Raw genomic sequence first — 21,278 nt, forward strand, 5'->3', positions numbered from 1 at the left:
CCCCCCCCCCCCCCCCACTACAAATTAGCAGTGCAGGGAATGCCTGCACGTGCGGCATTGCAGATGGGTTTGCAGCCACACATACTGCACTTGCTTGCTTGTTTGGACGCACCCAAGGAGTTCAAATTGAAACCTTCATAAATTGCACTCTTGTAGTAGGCCTAACTAGTGACATGCAGGATTATATTGTTCTATTTTTTCAATGCAGTATCTCCAAAGGTCAACACTTGGTATTGTGAGATGGCACAGCTGGCGTCTATGAAGAGTCATGTTTTTGCATGCATAACTGCTTGAACAGGTGTATAATTTGGAAAGATTTCTTAGAATACTTTGGTAACTAAATTGTCACCCCTTATACACTTGTTTTCCTGTTTCATCCATCTCTTCCGTTCTTCCTTCCCTTTTTCTCTCACTCTTTCCCCTTGTGTTTTGACAGACATAGTAGTTCTGGTTGATATGTGTAGGTGACATATATGTATTTCTGTCTTGTGTTTTGCATTTAAAAATCATAATCTTAAAAAAAAAAAAAAAATCAGCCATAACTGACCTAGTATTGTACTCTATGCTTATGCTGAAGCACTTGCTTCTTTTTCCTTTATCTGAACATACAGTATTTATTTTTCATCTTTTGTTAGCTAATCATTAATTGCTTAACTTGCTAAAAACTTTTGCCATATCACTGCTATATTATGCTGTCACCTGTTCTTCAGGGACATTTAACTACAGTAACTGTAGTTACGCAATTGGTAAAAGGGCATCCTAGTAACTGGAATCAAGCTCTTACCTTGGCCTTTAAGATTATTTTCATGTAAGAGTGTAGTATTGCAGTTTGAATCATGTAGCTGGCAGCAGCTTTGCTTCTGTTGCTGTCAGAGTGCATCTTGAATTCCGAGTATTTTGCTTACCACAGGGTGCCAGCTTCTGTATGTCTGGTTTAAATGAAATAGTATCCAACTATAACACTTACAAAGACATTATACACAGCATCAAGAATTGCTTTTGGGGTTACTGACATGCCAGTTGCCTGAGGTTAGTATGAAGTCTACCTGAATATACTTGAATTCTTATTTGAAATTTACTGTGGTAACATACAAAATTTAAGTGGTTTCTTCTCAATATCTTGCTTGATCTTAGTCACTGAATAATAGGCAGGGTTTGTAACAAGTATCACTTTGCCTTATTCCTGTACTAGAAGGGAATAAGTTTCTGAATTAATATGGAAGTGAAACATTTAACTGTCTATTCAAATCATAAATATTTCAGCTGGGACACGGAGGTAAAACTGAAGACTGTAAAAATAACAGAAATTGAGCAAAAAATATTACCTGTAAGTTTTATGTTTGAAAGATTAAAGTCTAGAAAGAGAAGGTATCACATGGCTTATTTTGAACCAAATGGGCAGTCTGCCTTCAAGGGTAATTAAAGGGCTGTCAAGTTTTGACCTCCTGAAAAACCTTAAATTTACACTGTGCTTTTTATCTTTGAATACTTCAAATTGTTGATTTATAGGCTATTTATAAAGTGTACAAAATGTGTAGTATGCAAGTATCACTCAAAAGTTTTGCTCCCTGGGCCAGATGAGGGGAGCAGAGCCAGTCTGTGGGCTGTATCTGACCATGTACACCAGGATTGTGCTCCACAGGCTCTGTACTGCCTTTGGTCCAGTCCCTCATGCACTCTGGGATCAGGGTGCCTCCTCTGAATGCCTAATCTAGCACACAGGGTCATGGCCTGCAGAGCTCCCCACAGACCTATACCATGAATTTAAAGTAGGCCAAATGTAACAGTCTGCAACCTGATCAAAACTAACATACTGTATTTATTCTTTAAAAAAATTGTCAATAATTTTCAGTGGCCACTATTTGACAGGACCTCTGGCTTACATCTCCTCCAAAAATCAACCCTTTTAATATCCATGTATACTGGGCACATCTACACATGCACTTTAATGTGCATTAAATCATCACAGAAAAAGTACTCTTTAGCTAATGCACATTAAAATAAGCTAATGCACCTTTTACTAGTACCTCACAATGGAGGTACGAGGTTTAATGCATATTACCTAAAGCATATTAATGAATGTGTAGACACACCCACAGTGTAATTTCAGTGTTTTTCACAGGAAATAATTTCATAGTTTGTAGGGTCGGAAGGGACCTGAGCAGATCATCAAGTCCGACCCCCTGCCATAGCAGGAAAGAGTATTGGGGTCAAACGACCCCAACAAGGTGTTCATCCAGCCTCCTCTTAAAGACCCCCAGAGTAGGAGCCAGCACCGCTTCTCTTGGAAGTTGGTTCCAGATCGTAGGTGCCCTGACCATGAAGTAGCGCCTCCTGTTATGTAGCTTAAATCTACCCTTTGCCAGCTTGTGACCATTATTTCTTGTCACTCCTGGTAGTGCTTGGGGGAACAGGGACTCCCCCAATGCCTGCTGGTCCCCTCTGACTAGTTTGTAAACGGCCACTAGATCCCCACTTAGCCTTCTCTTGTGGAGGCTGAACAGGTTCAGGTCCTTAATAATAATATTATTACTGCTATAGTACCCAAGCTTTCTCATTGGGATTTATTATCCAGTTGAGACCAGGTCAAACCTTATTTGTTATGGAAATCTGAAGGCCTTGCTGTCCAAGTTTTGTAAACAACAATAACATCTTTTCTGAATCTTCAGATGGAATGCTACGTAGCTGATGTTTCCTAAGTCAATGACTATGTCACAGATTTCCATCAACTCCACTAAATAGTGGCCTTTATTTGCCTTTCTGATACATTAATAACGATCACAGAGATGACCATACAAATGAAACTTCATTCACAAGATAAAAAAAATATAAAGAGATTTCTTATGTTTTCAAACAGAAGCCACACCCCTCAGAGACAAATCCCATGAACTCTCTCTACCTTGAGGAGTCCGATGCTAGCATCTCTTGCTTCAAATATAGAGGCCTTTCCTAAAAAGAGTAGCAAACTACACCCACACTTTTTAGGGTATTCCGTTGCTTTCCCCTTTTACCTTGGGTGGGTTTTAACAAAGCAGCAGAGGGTAGAAAAAAAACCATATTTAAATAATTCAAAAATTGTAAAAGCAGAACACTGGCAGGGGGACTTAAATGCCTAAAAATATATATATTTTAAATTATAGTGTTTTAGGTTAGTGGGGATCCCACTACATCTTTCTTATGTATACTAGTTGGGGATTGGAACTGCAATCAAATTCAAAGGACAAAAGAAGCAGAGGAGTTATAGGACATGGGTACATTCCACTCTGACATTTAATTGAAAGCAGTTCTTGAAACATGCTGCAGAGTACATACCATTGTATCATCCAGAAAATTTCTATTTTTAGTATTAAAGGGTAGCCTTTATCATCTTGCTGATAAACTTACAGGGTCATATTCTGTGCTAAGAAAGACCTTCAGTGCCTCTTTAATTTTACCTACATGTATGTGGAAGAAATGAAGAAAATATCCAGTAAGATGATTTTTGGAGCCTGTCCCGCCATGGGGTCAGGGCGCGGTCACACTGATATTGGGGTGGATAACTCACGCCCCATTTGTTCTTTTTGATCTAGCTTTAAGGGAGGAGGAAGGCTTGTAATGTGTGATGGGTAAATACAAGCGGTTTATTTACTTACGCCCCTTTTTGTTACAGTCACGGTGCAGGATTCGCAAGTCGTTACAAAATGTTCGTCAGCAAAATGCATGGGAGCTCAATAGCGGGGTTGAAAGTTACGCCTGGGGAGCAGTGGTGGGAGACGACGGGTGATCAGCCTGGATAGCTGTGAGGCCTGCTCGCAGTTATAAGTGAACTTGATCCTGGTCACGCTTGGGTGGTGTCTTCCAGGACGGTCTCCTCAAGCGGCAGGCGGGTGCGGGTTTTAAACCCTGCCATTTGGTTTCGGTTTGAGTCAGCCAATCAGAACCGAGAATGGTTTTTGCTTCCTAATATGGGAACGCTGCCGTGCCAGCGTGGAATTTTCCATTCATGCTTGTTTTTGCAAGCCCGGGCTTGATCGCTTATGGGAGGGTGCATGCGGCACAATTGCCATTTTGTGCTTTACATGCCCACTTGCCGCATGCGCACTTACAATTCATTTTCATCGTCATCCTCACTATTAAACGGGGTTACTGGCAAGCGGGTATATACAAAAGCAGATAAATGCATTAGTCTAGTTTTCATCCAAGGTAACAAACAACAAATACATCCTATAATAAGGCTGACACTACCTAGAAATACAATTCCCATTACAACAAACCTCTGCAACCAGGCCGGACCAAGCCAATTCAGCCAACTGAAATCCCACTCGAGCCAGCCATCGCTGGCGAGTTTCGAGTGATCAATGAGGGTTTTAGCATCTTGAATTCCTTTAATGACATTGGAGAGGTTAAATGAGGTCAAATTAAACTTGAGACAACAATGGGTATCATTCGCGAAGAGGGAACAGAGTCCTCCTTCAGTAGCTAAAACATAGTCTAGGCCTAAGCGATTGTAATATACAGCTGCTTGGGTTTTTTGCATTGTTTTTTCAACTCATTCAAAGCCTAACTGGGTGGCATTTGTGAGAGCTTCAACAGCTTCAGTTAATAATACTATGCGGCTCATGACATGGGATGACCCGACATGTGGAAAATACACAGCCCACTTGTCCCAATAGGTCATTAGTTTCCAAGCGCGGTCTACGTCGGGGTCATCTCGCAGGTTGCGTTTGGCGCATGGGAGAGTAATACTGCTCGCATGAGATTGATTAAAAATTAAGACATCAGGGCTACTTAAATGTGGAATAACTAGAACAAAAGAAATGTTAGATAGAGGTGAACGAGATACTTTAGAGGTATTAAGATTAAGCCACAACCAACCGGGCGGTAGCATCAAGGTAACTGTTAAAGGAGTAAAACAATTCCTAAGTGGAATATATGGTAGGGTAAAAAATCCACTACCGTGACTTATGTCGGATATGTTGAGGTCGAGGGGTATGGGGAGCGACTTGGTACTAAGACCAACAAGTATTTCGCCGGTTTCATCGCCAGTGTGGGTTGAGGAGGCTGGACAAATGCTTCACATTCCCCACAACAAAGACAGGACTGCTCGGACCCCGTACGGATACAAGTGATGGAAAAATGAGGCATTTTTGGGCTGAGTGGTGAGCAGATGGACGCCAGCGGCTAGGGTGTCCGCAAGGGTGGAGCCGTTGATGACAGTGATATTAAGGTTAAAAGTGGTTAGGAGTGAGCTGAGATTAGATGCACACGACACGTGATTTGGTGGTGCATCCTTGGATTCTCCTGTCCAGACGTAGGGCCAGGTTGTTGTAGCGTTTTTGGCGGTAATATCTGACCACACTGTGGCACTTTCCAGGTTTCCAGGGCGGGCCACGGGACAGGAGGTCTTGTTAAAAAGGCTAATACAGTTAAATAGGCTACAATTGGGATAAGATATGGTTAAAAAGAAAGAAAGACAGTTAACGCTGTTTAAGCGTGGAAAGCACAGCTTGTAATCAGTTCAGTTGACGATAGCTTCATCTCCCTCCTGAAAACATTCTGCAGCCAAAAGAGAGACGGTGTCGAGGAAGGTGTTGCTGTTCTTGTGGAATGACAACACTAGAGCACCAGCTGTCAGCAGGGTTAAAACAGTGAGGGAGGAGTTCATGGTAGTAACTCTTAGGTTACCTGTAATAAGACAACAACACAAAGTAACTGGGGCTAAGATAATAACATAACTATAACTGCTCAGAGCGCCTAGAAAGCCAATTATGATGTACTAAATGGGATTTAAACTGTTCTTTCAGTTCGCAAATGTAAGTGTTGGGATAAGTGCTGGGCTTGATAATGTGTCCTCGTATGGGGGTCGGACGGGAGTCGTTGTGGGTAGGGATTGTCACCCATATGGGCGTGGCGGGCTCATAGACAGGTTTCCAGGGTGGCGGTCTGACTGGATTGTGGGGTTCCCACAACGCTTTGTCAAAATTCAGTGAACTCAGCACTTGCGGTAAGTGCGTGTCCCTTCCTTTATAACTTCCATTTCCACAAAGGCGTAGTTTCTCTTTCAACAATCCAATGAAGCGTTCTACGACGACGCTGCTCTGTGGGTGGTATAGTAAGTGAAGATGCCAGCCAGTGTTGTTTTCCGCTGCAAATTCAGCGAGCTGGCGGCTGTTAAATGGCGGTCCGCCGTCGGACTGTATTTGTCTCGGGTACTTCCACCACTCTCCTACTTGACAGAGTGCATGGACGACGTCTTGGGCGCGGGACTTTGAGAGTGGTATCACTGCTAGTTGGCATGTTCCCAAGTCGACTACGACAAGGCTTGGGTTTTCGGTGAGCTTCGGGGAGCGGTCCAAGGAGGTCGATTTGCCAAGCTTGACCGGGCGCAAAGTGCGATGCATCGTAGGCATACTTTTCATATTTGACACCGTGCTGGGGCTTATTGTGTCTACAAGCGAGGCAGCGACGTGCTGCTTCATCCCAGGCCTTGGGTCAAACTTCTTTGCTCTGTCCCCCTGCTTGTTGCCAGCGAGCACGTGCCTTACGCTTTCCTGGGTGGTTCCAGAACTCCTGAAGCCATTGGACTAGGTGATCATTGTTGGGCATCACTAAGGCCTCGGCTGTCATGCATCGAGGCTCTTGTAATGGATTCTGCACGTAGTCATCGATGCGGGAGTGGACAGGGTCGGTATTGGGCTGATGTGAATGGATATGTTTAATTAGCGGGAGCTGGCTGAACTCTTTTTAGTTGCGAGAAGATCACTTCCCACACGTCTGTGTTCTCTGTGGGGTTGGCTGTGCCCATCGCGACCTTATATGTGTACTGGCTATCTACCACCAGCACTGGAACGGGTCGAACATCGTCGTGATACGCGTAACAGTGCTCTACCATGCCTTGGAATCCAAGAAGCTCTAGACACTAGATCCTGTCCAGGCTTTTGCACGCACTATTGCTCATAGATCCTGTCCAGGCTTTTGTGCACGCACATGGTTGGCAATGATACCTGTAGCAGTGGTCGACTTTGGTGGACCCATCAGAAGCCATCCATCCGTCTTCGGTCATGCCATACAAGAAGGGTCGTCTTCCCGCGGTGGAGTTTCGGGGACTGGTATCATGGTGATCCCAGTTGTACCAGTCATAATGGTGCTGGAGGACCAAGCATGTCCAAGTCTTGCTGTCACCTTGAAAGGTGGGCTCTGGACGTTTGGGATCTAATAGAGGCAACAATGAGGCCGCAGGGAAGCAGACTTTTCCTGCCCCCTTGGAATATGCCGAGGCAAGTTGAAGGGCTAACAAAAGTTTGCCATTCATTCCATACCGATGTTGGGTTGCATGTAGAGTTTTGTGTGCACAATGAATGAGCTGACTTTGCTCATTACGGACAGATACAAAGATGTGCATGTCCGTAAAACCAGCGTGAACTTCGAGCCGAGACGACGGGTTCCACGCCACTAGGGATGTGGTCGCTAGACTGGTCGAGAGGCGTTGTAGCTCTCGCGCATCTTTTGGTGTCCATGGAGATACTTTGTGCGCATTGCAGCGAATCTGAGACTGGATGCGTGCTAGAACGGGCAGATGTTCGGGGTCAACGAAATGGCGTTGCTAACCGAGTTCTCTGAGTAGCTGTTGGAAGTCTTGCTTACTTTTTGGTGGGTTTCTCAACCAGTGCGCGAGTGGTGGACCATCACTGGACAGCATGCGGAATTGGTTTTCATTGAGCTCGAATCCCAGGAAGACTAGCTGAGTCTGTGGCGTGAGCTGAGATTTCTTATCATTCACTGTCCACCCGTGATTGGTGAGGTGATGTACGAGCTCTCGAACCGTGGTAGTGACCTGCTGTTCTTCGGAGCCCATGATCGCTAGGTCGTCAATGTAGCTCCAGACTCTGACATCGGGATGGGGGTTTCGAAAGTTCGCGAGGGTGTCGGCGATGGCACTACATGCAAGAGCGGGTGCGTTACAGTAGCCTTGTGGGCAGACGTTCCATTTGAACATCTGCCCGTTAACAGCCATGTTGAGGGTGCTGAGGCGATCGTCGATGCTGATCGAATAAAACATGTCCGTTAAGTCGATGGTGGCACCCACCATTTTATGGCTTCATGTTGTCATATTTGGGACAGTGTGTCGGGGAGAGACAAGGCATATGGTGTGGCAAGTGGAGAGCAGCGCTTGTTGGCTTCATGATAGTCGATGACCAGGCGTACAGCTCCTGGTTGGTGAGCTTTAGCGAGACCCCAGCCGGTTGACAGGAAAGTCGAGGCGGTGACAGGAGTGATTTTTCTCTCATCTTGTAAGCGCTGGAGCAAGGTCTTCAGGGGATCATGGAGCAGTTCCTTCATTGGAATGGGGCGGTACCTCCAGGGCCTTGTAGAGTATAGCGACAGGACAGGCAATGGACTCGCTGTGGTGACAGGCAGTATGGCGGCGACTTGGTGCTTGAGCCACAGTTGACATAAGCTGGGTATGCCCAGGAGGTTTACATCCCCCAAAACGGCTGTAAGGGGTTTTTCCTCTCCTTTTACCCAAAAATGCACAACTTGGGTTTGCTTCATTTCATTCAGGCCTCGAACGAACGTGGTAGCCTTAGCGGGTACATGCGGGACGTCAGGGCAGATGACATTGACTTGAGCTCCAATATCCAGGAGAAAACGCACATTGCGAGGGTGTTGCAAGCGCGGGGGGTGATAGACGGTAATGCGGCTATAGGGTCGGGAGTCGGTCACCGCGGAGCCGACGGCTACGCTCAGTTTTTTTGAAAGTCACCCTCTTGCCAGTTAAAACTGAGGCGGTCAGTGAGATGTTGTTGGCTTTCTTCCATGAGCTTGCAAATGTCAGCTTTGGAGAGTCCGGAGCGATTTAGTAAAAAGCCAAACATAGCTCACTCACGGGGCAAACGTTCGGGTCAACTGGTGCATCGATCTGGGATAGGTCGGCGACTGGGCAGGCGAGCTTTGTCCTGTCGTTCTTCTAGGGTGGCGGCGTGTACTTCGGCGGAATGTGTGGAGCTCTCGAGCTCTCTCAGGGTGGCTTGTAGCTGACGGTGGCAGCCACAGCGTCACCCGCTAGACCGGCAAGCAGGAGGTCGATGGTGATCTTATGGGGCCCCCCTGTGACATTCCACGGCGGCTCGGATTGCCTCTGGACGTACCGGAACTGTGGCCAGATCTGCTAGAAAGCGGTGGGGCCACGGGCCATTGATATGAGCGGCGGTAAGGCCTAACGGGGCACACCGCGGGTCCCACAAGGCTTAGGAGATGCCAAAAACCGTGTGCACTAGGGCCGTTGGATCAAACCTGGGTGGGCCACCATCTTGCCAGTGGTATGCATGGCCTGGAGCATGTCTAGTGAGTAGGGCCGGCAGTAGGATTGGCCAGTTGGTGTTGTTCAGATGTGGGGCCATGTCAGTTAATATGCCCCCACTCCATCCCGTATTACGGACTAAAGTGGTTGTCTCCTCCACATCGAGGGTTTCATGACCGGCTTCCATGACAAGGCGGCCTAGCCATGCCATGAAAGTCTCCATTTGACCCTTGCGAGTGGCAGCTACTAGCTCAGTCAGTTCCGCCCAGGAGCGGGTATGAAGGATCTGGGTGGTTTGCTGGCCCGCTGCTGTTATTCTGGTCTTGGTAACTGTGACAGGGAGTGCTTCTTCTGGTGGGGTGGTTGGGGGTAGAGGTGGGCACAACTTTGGTTCCTCCTTGCTCAGGGGAGGTACGTAGGGAGAGGGTGCTGACAGAGGTGGTTGACCGCCCGTGGGAGGGGCCAGCATCTTAACCCCTGAGCCTCCCGGGTCGTCCCTCTCCTCCCCCCCCTTCCCTTGGGTGGTGGCTGCTTGGCCATGTCTAGGTGTTGGCGCGCCGATGTTTCTAGCTGGGTCTCTAAGTCGGCAGCCTTGCATAGGAGAATAGAGACTGTGCGGAACAGGACATTTAGCATTTTTCCTTTGTCCCACTTCGGGCCACCCCACTTAGTGGCAGTGCGTCCATCGGATTCAAGGGATTCACGACACTGTGTTAGCAGTTCGTGCCTGCGCGATCCCTCCTTTAGGGCGGGGCAGTTAAACTTATCTGGAGGGGTAGTCTCTCCTCCCTCCTTGAGGTGGCGTATACACCGGGCAAACTCTTGTGCCGGGGTCGGATTAGCTGCGCCCACTGGCTTAACTCTGGCAAGATTTAGCGCTCCGCACACCTCGCGGGCCCGAAACATAACCGTCGGGTGGCTCATGATGCAGCCGAATGCTGCGGGGCTCAAACTCATATTCCATTCCTTTCCCCCGGTTGTTAATGAGAGGTAGCCCATGATCTCATCGCAGGCCGAGGGACCGGCGGCCTGGTGGTACGTTATATGGGCCCAAAGGTCATCAGGATTCAAGAGTGGCTGTGCCCCTCTCGTCCACGGGCAGCAGCAGAGTAATTTGTGCTGCTTCATTCCTCCATCCCCACCAGATCCTGTTTATGACACCATGTCCTGCCGTGGGGTCAGGGCACAGTCACACTGCTATTGGGGTGGATAACTCACGCCCCGTTTGTTCTTTTCGATCTGGCTTTAAGGGAGGAGGAAGGCTAACCTTTTTTCTGAGAAGAAAGCAGCAAGTAAATCTGTGAGTCTGTGTGCTGTGAACCAGCTACAATAAGGAACAAGATAAGATACAGGGGCCCAAAAAAAGGTGGAAGATGGTACAACCTGAAACAGAAAAATAGACTGGAATGTGGAAAACAACACGTAATTGGTAATAGAATCCAAGATGAACATATGCAAAAAGGTGAATGGTAATTGATGAAGAAGCCTCCAGAAGCTTCCAGGTTTTAGTCATAGAATCAATGAGTCTGAAGGGAGCTAGACAGATCATCTAGTCTGACCCCCTGCCATGGGCAGGAAGGAGCACTGAGGGCGGTCAAAGTCTGCCCATTGACCAAAGAGCAGGAGTCAAGGTCTTAGACGTGCTCATAGCAAAAAGACGTGTAAATGCATGAAATGCATAGGCAATTCTGTGCTAATGAAGCAAACAGTAAACAGAGGCAGAGTTTAAGATGACAGGAAAAATGGGTGGAACAGAAGGCAGTGCGAGGGTAGAGTAAATGTTAATGAGTATAAACCAAAGTGTATAAATATGTGAAAAAATTATTGTTCATTGTGGCTCCCCATATTCTATTGGTGTGGGAGCCAGTCCAAAGCTGTCTCCATTCTGACTAAAGCTGCTGCAAGCAATGTGTGCTGGTGTTTAGTCCCTGCTCTGCTCTGGCTAATGAATAACAGGATCCACAGGTAATTGGACCATCTTCTCCCAGTTGTTGGGTGCTGCATAGTCAGGGTCTAACACTTAACATATCACATTGGCCATTCAAAACACTGCAATAAAGCGTAAAAATATGGCAAGTATTGAGATTTAAAGCATAGGCAATAAGTTAAAAGACTTATTGTTGAAACAGTAAGTAGTTTTTGTATTTCTGTGGTCAATAAAAGCAGATGCCAATCTCCATGCTTCTAGTTTCTTCTGTTCTTTTTGCACGCTAATAATATGGCTGGGCTGGAGAGCACTGAAGGCAAGCTAACTGGTCACCAACTTTTCCCTCATCACCAAATATATAGACCAAACACTGTTCCATTTTACTTGTGGGTGGTGGCTAAATTTAACTAGATTATCAACACCCAAAAACCAGAGAGAAAAGCAGGTAACTGGTGGGTGGGTGGGTGCATGCACAGAGTAAAGTTACAGATTAATATCCAAATGACTAAACAGCTGTATTATAATAGAGGACTTTACCAAACCTACCCACTTATTTGTAAATGAAATTGCATCATATATACTGCATATTCACATTCATTATAATCCATTCTGAGACTCAAGCAATATGCAACCACAAAGATGGAAGGAAAATTCCAACTGAATCTCTTTTCTCTTTTAAAGAGAATTATACTGTATCAGCAATTTTCTACTTGAGGCATCTGAAATAGTAATGCTGTTTTTCAAATAGTATCTGTTACAGATTACCAACTCGTCTGTGCAGATGAAAGTTAAATGTTCACATTCAGTTAATTCATAAGCAAAATACTTGCTTTTTTGTCAAGTATATTTTCTTTCTCAATCAAACAGAATGCAAATACCAACTACCTCCAATGAGAGAGAATAAAGTTTCTCTTACATTTTGGATGTTGGTTTGACTTAATTAGCAGAAATATTCAAAGCGGCTAACAATGAAAATAATTTATTAAACAACTGATAATGACATATTGTAGATAGCTTAATGAAAATGTAATGTTTCTGTAACAGAATTATTTTTAAAGAAATAAATTAAGATCAGGGGTTTGAAGGCCACTGTTCAAACAATGAAGTAATAGCACAAGTCACCATGTTCATTTTTTAAAGTTTCACATCAAAAACACTTTTTACTGGATGATAAAAAGCAATAGAATATACTCTCAAGGGCCTGACCCAATGAAAGGTAGAGCATGCCTGAAATATAGGATATTTGGTGGCACTTAATACACCATAAGTTACCATCTTATGACTATCATCTTTGATGTGTTTGGGTTCCTTAACTTTGGTATAAAATACCTATATTTATCATGCTGCCTAGAGAGATTTCCATAAGTAGCAGTTAAGCTTCAGTATGTATACAAGCAGTAAATGAATTTTCTCACTGCTTTACAACACAGAGCTTATTACAGTAAACCAACCCACAATGAAAGCCTTACAATGTACCACATAATTAAAATGGTGCTTGTGCTGTGACTTAAAAGTACCCCAAATTAATTTGAACTATATAAGGGAAACATTTCAACTTGTAGTTCTCTCTCCTTAGGTCAGATCTTCATCAAAAGGTTTTGTTTAAATATCTATTTTAAGTTTATTTTCTTCCAGCCATAATCTTTAAATACTATAGTACATTATGAGCAGCATCATTGTTTGCATTACCCCAAGAGATCCCAGTATTATGGCAAACTGGAACTGGATTGCTTGAAAGTTCAGCAAGACACTGGTACTGTCCACTAACACTCGGCTCTTCTGAAATTACACAAGCAAAAAAACCCCCAACCCAATCAACTCAGCATTATTTTTGCATTTGACAGTTATTGTACAATTTTAGTTTTCAAGTTTTGCATACTGGAATCAAGTATAGCTACCAAACTGAACTACTTCACAAAACATATGGTTTAAAATTAATTCAGAATAAGAATGGGCTGTTCACTAAAGTCCTAAGTGACCAAATCACATTTTTCTGTTGTTATGATGCAATATTTTTAGTAAGTTTTACAGTAAATTTGGAAAGAGTAATTGGAATATATTTGTCAACTAAGTATCGATTGGTTTATAAAAAGTCTCTTATTTTAATAAAAGCTGTTAAGTTAACTACCTGTAAAGAAACCACATAGTTACCAAAACTGAGGTAAGACTTCATTCTTACCATATCCTGTCAAAGGATTTTTTTATATCAGCATATAACTTCCTATTATTTGGAAAATCTTTATTTTGAGTGTGTATGTCAGTAATGCTAACTGCATGTATTTAGTCTCATTTTATACTAATGCAATAGAAAACCTAAGAATTGGCATTCCAGCCTTGTAAAGCAGCAAGGTGTCCTTTCCACCGGTGTCAGAGCAGCCTTCAGAGTTGTTTATAGCAGGGGAAGGCAAAATATGTCCCATGGGCTGCAGAGGGGCATTGTCCAGCCTCCAACATGTCTCCCACGTCCCCCCTGGCTGAAGTGCCACTTGGCCATGGCATATCCTGCCTCCCCCTGGACACACAGTGGGGCTGGGGTGGCTCTACAGTGGGATAGCCTTTCTAGGCAGCTCTGGCAGTGGCAGCTCCTTCAGGCTGCCACTGGCCCCAGCCCCGCAGTTACTGACAGGGTCCAGCACACGCAACCCCAACCCCATGCTGGTTCCGGGCTTGCCCATCTGGGCTGAGCAGCAGCAGTGCAGGAGAAACTGCTGTTCAACGTGGAGAAAAGTGGCTCTTCCCCCTCCCCCTTGCCAGTGTTTCCTGGTACAGCTGCTCAGAGCCCGTGCAGAGCTGCCCCATGTCTATGCTGCATCACCCTTAAATCTGGGCTGCTCTGTGGGGCAGCAGTGGCAGCACAGAGCAGATGCAGGACAGCCCCACATGGGCTCCAGGCAGCTGCACCAGGAAGCACCAATGAGGGGAAGGGGAGAGGCAGCTTCTGCCCTACAATAAGCATCAGTTTCTCCCCCCTTGCCACTGATCCTGGGCCCCAACGTGGCTCCAAGCTCACCAGTCCAGGCTGAGAAGCAGCAGCAGTGGTGGTGATACTAGACAGAAGCTTGCTTGGCACAGGGGGGAAAGCAGCCCCTCCTGTTCACCACCACCAGGCAATTTTTGGTGTGGCTCCATCACCATAGCCTCTGGGCTGCCCTGTGACTGCTCTGGACTGTTACAGTTGCTGCGCAGGGCAACTCACAGGCAGCAATGATGGAGCTGCACCAAAAACTTCCTAGCTAGGGAGAGGGGCAGCTTTATCCTCCACACCAAGCAACTTTTTGCCTGGTGCTGCTGCTGCCACTGCTCAGCCTAGACAGGTGAATCTGGAGCCAGTGCAGGGCTGGGGCCAGCAGCAGCAGGAAGGAGCCACCCCATCCCACTGCATGCCTAGGGATGGCAGGATGTCCCAGCATGCCTGGCTGTGACTCTGCGTGCTGTTGGCAGGGGTGGGGAGGTGCCACAGGGTGCATGGACTCCAGGCTGTTGTAGGGCAGGGACAGGTGCTGACTAGCTCAGGGGAGCACCAGTGCACATGCCACATACCCTCAACCTCTCACTTGCAAACCCCACAACCACACAAATATCATATCCATACATACACCCACACACCTCTGGGGGGAGCCCCACTCACTGATACATGCACACACCCCACCACATATGCACCCATACACATACCCCTGGCCCCCTTCCCCCTCCACAAACCGCATACCTACCCACTACTCGGACATGATAAAGAATATCTTGGACTCTAAAACTTGTGTAACTCTATACAAACTATGCAGTTAGTCCAATAAAAAATACCACCCCAAAAATCCTTGCTTCTCTGCGTCTACAGTGATTTAGGCTCCACTCTTGCAATCAGACTTCTAATTCCAAGGGGATAAGTAACAGTTTACTGTCCAGTTATATAGATGATGGGCTGAGTTTGGGGATAATGTTTCTCTTCTCCCACTTAAGAAGTCTCAGTATTCTGCATATGAAAATCAGAACACAGAGAAAAACTGCAGCATGGGTCACTGTAACAGGTTGCTTTCTCCAGCACCATCTGTTGCGTTATCTGCACCGTATGCGAGGTGCCTTTGGAGTCCCCTTTAATGTTTCTCATGTCCTGCTCTCTACTCTCCTGCCACGTCTTGATGGAAATATTATAAGCAGGAGACTGCCTATTGTTTTTGTATATTGGGGTCCTCTGCCACCACTGGCCTTGTCCCAGTCTCTCTAGCTAGGCCTCCCCATCTAAACTCACCAGATAAGGTTAGACTCTGAGGCTCTAGCTCCGTGGTCTTGGGGCTCCTGGTCCTCCTTTCTGTCCCAATCTGGAGCCCAGCCTCCCCGGCCCAGAGGCCTGTCCACCAGGGCCAGCTGCAAGTTCAAAACCAGGCAGCGGCCTCAAACCTCCGCTGTCCCAATCTAAGATACCAGGTCACCTTGGCCTTTTATGACTACGCCCTCTGGCACCAGGGCTTATGCACCCCAAATACTGTACCCTCTCTGGCACCTGGGTACCCACACTGAAGTGGACCCCAAAATGAGGCCTCCTCCTTCCCCAAATAGCCTCTCTCAAACGACCAGTAGTTAATCAATCAAAACTTGTACTTAAAGAAGGCAGCATGCCAGCTTACAGTTTCTCAGGCGTTCATGCTTCCACTCCCCACCATAGGCTACAGTGCTTCTTCTGGGGTTGCTGCCACTTCTCTGGGAGTCCTCCATAGATCCCCTCCTGCAGCCACTGGACCACTCTCTATAGAGGTCTGTAACACACTCCTTCCCCCTTTGGCTACTGGCCCCTATTGCTGCCCAGCCCAGGATTTTTATAGTCCTGGCCTGCCCCCTTCTGGTCACCTGACTAGCTGGCCAGGCTCAGCTTTTAACCCCCACCTTACCAGAATGCTGTGCCCAGAAAGTTCTGGTCTTAAAGGGGCTGACCTGTCTTCTGGTAACAGGGTTAGGGTTCCCTGTTACAGTCACCAAGCAGGAATATATCCTACATGTACTATAATAACTTATTAACGTACCTGTGCTTAAATATTTTATAACAAAATTATGATCATCTGCAAGTTCTCTAAGAAATTGGTTGTAGCCTACATTAGGAATATTGAGTCAATTCCTTTTCAGCATTATCTTATCTGTTGATGAATTCCTTAAGGCAACCCAAGTGTATCCTAAAATATTTCCCAGCCCATTTTCCTGAAAAAAAATTGGAAGAGTTTTTAGATTTTCATATATTTGAAATATCTGTTTCTATATTAGAACATCTATATGTCATGAAAAATACTTTTCAACAACAAAATAATTCAATCTTCTCTAACTTGTGCAAAAGCAACATATTCAGACTCCCATGGAATACCTTCAGACTGTGAGTTGTTTCCAACTTCCTTGCTGGACTGTGTCCCCATGATGGAGTAGTGACTGATTACCTATTTCTCTCTATCTCTATATGCCATGCACTGCCTCAGTTACTAAAGTCTCACTTTTTTCCTGTCCCTAGTCTCCCTCTTTCTCTTATTCTTTGTGAATTTTTAACTTCCCCACTGCTTCAGCTTATTTGCTCTTCTTCAAAGCATCTCTGGTGTCCTTTCAGCCAAGTCCAACTTGCTGCTCCTTTTTATAGTAACTCTTGGGTATTTTTTTACCTCACCCAATATTTCTCCTTCCACGCTGTTACACAGAAAACAGACAGTACTGCATGGTGGTATAATGTTGCATGGTGGAGCTTCACTAATTGCATAGTGGAGCTAATTAGGCAGTTCCACAGTAAATGTCTCATGTAGACGTGCCCATTGAGTGCCAGTGGTTCACAGTCCTGAGGTTTTTTAATATAAAAAGATGGCATATGGCTACATTTCCATGTAGCCTTGGTCAAGGCAGATAGCTTAAACTAGGGAAAAAATCAAAAGATTGAAAACAGTGAATGTCAATTTATTTAAATATGATGGTACCAGTAATGTGTATAGTTGCAGTGTAATAGTAGGAAAAAAACCACCCATGCAGTCATATTTATGTTAGCATTTTTTTGTGTCTGTAACTGTATTATAAAATATACTGTCAGGTCAAAATGAGATGTTGTCTGATTATAGTTTCCTTATGATAGCTCTTGAGCAGACTGGTATGTAAATTGAATATAAAGAACTTGAAAAAGATAAAGTACATTCTTTTCTGGTAATATATAACTATGATCAGTTCCATTCCAGAATTTAAAAGCAAATGTCAGGGAATGTGGTTTTAAGATTTTTTTCATGTGCATGTTTTAAGCTAAACTTTTTGAATCCAGAATCTCAACAATATCTGTAGAAAACAAATATCAGATTATCAGAAAACAAATATCCGACAAGACCCAAAATCTTTAACATCCAATAGGCAATTTTCAGTTTTTTATTTTTATTTATAGTTACAGGAAATGATTTGTGTATTGTGCATTTCCTCAGAATCATGTAACTCAGCGCATTTACAGATGTGCTCTGGGAAGTGGGGAGGGCTTAATTAGAGCGACTCTGAGAGATGCTCTAATTAAAGCACCTGAAGCATCACATGTATCAACATCCCCACACTGAAAAATGGTGGGGGGAGCACTTTACTAGCTTTACTTCAAGCACCCCCATTGCCATTTTTCAGCATGAGAATGCTGATACACATGACGCTAGAGTCTGCTGGAGCATGGTAATTATTATGCTCCAGCAGACTCGACTAATCGAGCCTGCTCCAACATGTTGTGCAATGCATCAGAGCAGCCTCTCTGCACGTGTATAGGTGCCCTCAGGTTCCAAGACTGCGTTTAAACATATACTTACATTTTAAGCGCATGAGAAGTCCTGAAGTCTGGCACTCTCTCAAGATGTGAGAGGTGTGTGTTAAAGTTGGCACTGAATCACACTTCCTGGTGGCTATGCTATTCCACTGAGCAGTGATGTATCAAACTCATCTGCCTCTTGTGGGCCAGATCCAACCTGTGAGGCTCCTTTAGGACTGGATCCAGATCCACCCCTGGTGACAGAGTTGTACAAGCAGTAGCAGGATGTACAAGCGTCACTGTATCAGCTCAGAGAATCTGGGTGATTAATGACAGCTATCACTTGCCCCAGTACTACTAAAACGAGTCTCTAGGGGGCTGGACAAGTCAAGAATTCAGAGGTGGGATCTGCACCTGCTTGCTCTGCCTCTGAATTCTAGGCCCCTCCAGGAGCCCCACAGACTGGATCTTTGACACACATGCCCTAGACTATTGCATGATTAAGTAGGAACCATGATCATCACCTTGAGTTTTAAAGCAGTGTGACCATTTTTTAGGGATCCTTATCCTGTCTGTGCATGGTAGACATGCTCTGATGATGCCTGCTGAATCAAAGCCCTGAAGGGATTTAGGCAGAACATCTAGTTCTAGTTTTCAAATGAGCTTAGGCCCAAACTCACAGGCACAAGTGCCCTCAGCTGCTCAAGAGTGGGTCAATTCTAGGCATTCACACAGCAACTCTTGGCACCTAGAGAACTTTAATAAGAAAAAAATAAGGTTCCTATGAAGTTTAGGTGCCAGATGGGTGGAGGTTAAGCATCTACATGTTTTTAACTTTTTTTTTATTTAGGCAACTATAAAAACAAAACTCCAATGCAAGTGGAATACACAGGAATCACATTTTCCACGGAATGCCTAAGTCTACTGAGGGGTGCCTCAAGTCTAGAAAGCTTGACTGGAGTTCTTGAATGCTGCAGTAGACAACCCAGTGCAGCCCAAGGGATATGACCACTTATGCAATAGTTAATTATTCTGGACACTTCCCCCAAGAATATATTTGGACATCTAGGTACAACCACCACATATAGAAAAAGGAGGGTCTTTCCAGCATGTAGGAATCTAAAGTCTACATGCTGCTTTAGTCACCTAGGTCCCAGATTCACAAGGTATTTAGACACTTAAGTCAGTGGAAGTTAGACACCTACATGCCTTTCTGAATACACTTAAATCAGTGCAAGTTAGGCTCCTAAATGACTTCATGAATCTGAGAGAAATGTAAAACTCTAAAGCTCTTGGTTTAGAGGTGGTATCTTTTTTTAGATCAACTAAAATAGGAAAAAAATTATCTTTTTTGTAAGCTTTTGGGCACATGTGCCCTTCTTCAGGCTGAGGGGAAATCAAAGATTGTAAAAGTCCCCTTAGGTAGAAAAGAAACTTCATTCTGCATAGAGGAAGCTGAAGGGTGGATGTATATTCCTCTGGGTTCATGAGAGGCACATTGTGTGAGTTACTCCTTGATGTGCAGATAAGACTGTTTCTCTTCTTTGGTGGTGTCAGATATCAGAAAGGCAGGGAGGTATAGAAATCTTTCTTGTTCAGTAACGAAGCTTATAATTCCAAAAATGGCTATATGGTATCTTCCATGTTTCAGGGATATGTTTTGTAGCCATGTTGGTCTGAGACAAAGAGAAATACAAATTGTTTTTTGCTATTTTTTAGTTGGTCTAATAAAAGGTATCACCTCTGAACCAAGAGTTTTAGAGTTTTTTGTTTCTCTGTCTCATGCCAACATGGCTACAAAACATTTGCCTGAAACAAGAAGAAGGACACATGTGCCTGAAAGCTTGCAAAGAAAGATAAGCTTTATCAATCTGAGCCTTTATTAGAATTGGCCCTTAATGCAATGGATAGATATTAGAGGTGGCTGTTTTGCAGGTATATATTTTATTGGTAAGAAATGGGTAAAAAAAAAAATATCAGAGGGTAACTTTGATACCAGGCATCAAGGCTACCAGCCTGGGCCCTTCAGTTAAATGGACATGCAGATTTATCATGTCTACAAGGCATAACAGAGCTTTAAAGAACTCATGGGCAGAATCTACTGATGTATTTACTAGGACACTTCTGTAATCATCCCCTGTCACGGGAATGGGGACCTCAAGCAAGGACTGCTCACACATGCACATGCGCAGGCCTAGAAACATTGTGTTCATCTTGTTTGGGAAGTGAACTACATCTCCCCTGCCCCTGTCCCCCTCTTCCCTTTCCTAACTGGCCAGCAGCACTGTTGAAACCTAGGTGGGGTCCCCAGCACTTCTGGGGGTAAGAACAGGTACCTGTGAGCCAAGAACGACTGGTGCCTCCCAAGACTGGGGGAGAGCACAATCTGTGGGCTGCACCGGTGGTGGAGGGATGGTGATTGGCGACCGCCTGCAGAAGCTGTGGGTGGGGAGGGGGTGGCAAGTAGTAGAAGCCAGTGGCAGCAGTGGCAAGTGGCGACCACCCATAGAAGCCAACGCTGGCGTCAGCCAATCTCGTGGCGGGGGGCACATGCTGCCCCCCCGCCAGTATTCCCTGTATGAGTTACCTATACTGTGAGCAGCTGGGCTCTGAGCTCCTGCCCCTTGTGCCACCCCTCCCCCCACAAAGGCTGCATCAGCTGCCTGAGGTAAAGCATCACATAGGGGACCCTTCCCCCCACCCTGTCATGTAGGGGAGAGTGCACAGGATCCCCCTGGAACCTCCCTTAGGGGAGAGAGTGAGGTGCAGCACCTCCTCCACCAGGGCATAGGTGCTTTCACTCATGAAAAGACTAATACACACCACAGGCACCCATATAGGATGGTCCCCACAGAGAGGGGTGTGGCAATAGGTCCCACTTGCACAGGTAGAAGAGCCCACCCTGGGGAGAGGGTTCCTCAAGGTGATCCACATACCAACATGTTCCCCTCCTTGGGGAAGGCACCGTAAGGGAGGGGGTCTGGCCTGTGGGGTGGATCCAGCCCACCTAGTCTAGTAGGCTACCAGCAGTGAGGGATTGCAGGGTATGACCTGCTGCAGAATTCAGGGCTCCCAAGCAGGAAGGGGTGAGCAAGGGCTGCCAGACCTACACCTCCTATCCCAGATCCACCTCAGCTGCTACTGGCCCAACAGATCTAGCCTGCACTGAGGGCCCACAGTCTGATCCTGACCTGCAGCCTGGTGTGAGCTTGCTATCCCTGTTGTGTGGCAGTTGCATGCACACAGGACTCCCTTTGGGAGAGAGTAAGGTACAGCAATTTTATTCTTACATACCACACATGCAGACACACACAGAACTACCTCTTGTGGGTAGAGCCATGTACAGT

General features: G+C 45.6%; 1 protein-coding gene across 1 annotated transcript; it reads right to left on the reverse strand.

Annotated features, from left to right (window-relative positions):
* Positions 1-12,828: 12,828 nt before the first annotated feature.
* Positions 12,829-16,600, reverse strand: PRKRA (protein activator of interferon induced protein kinase EIF2AK2). The gene is given in 3 exon segments (XM_019522859.1): positions 12,829-12,986; positions 16,220-16,391; positions 16,514-16,600. Coding segments are annotated over 3 exon segments (417 nt in total).
* Between the last annotated feature and the right edge of the window lie 4,678 nt (positions 16,601-21,278).

This window comes from Gavialis gangeticus, unplaced genomic scaffold (genome assembly GCF_001723915.1).
Source record: "Gavialis gangeticus isolate Ggan-Ray unplaced genomic scaffold, GavGan_comp1, whole genome shotgun sequence".
In the NCBI taxonomy this organism is placed as follows: Eukaryota; Metazoa; Chordata; order Crocodylia; family Gavialidae; genus Gavialis; species Gavialis gangeticus.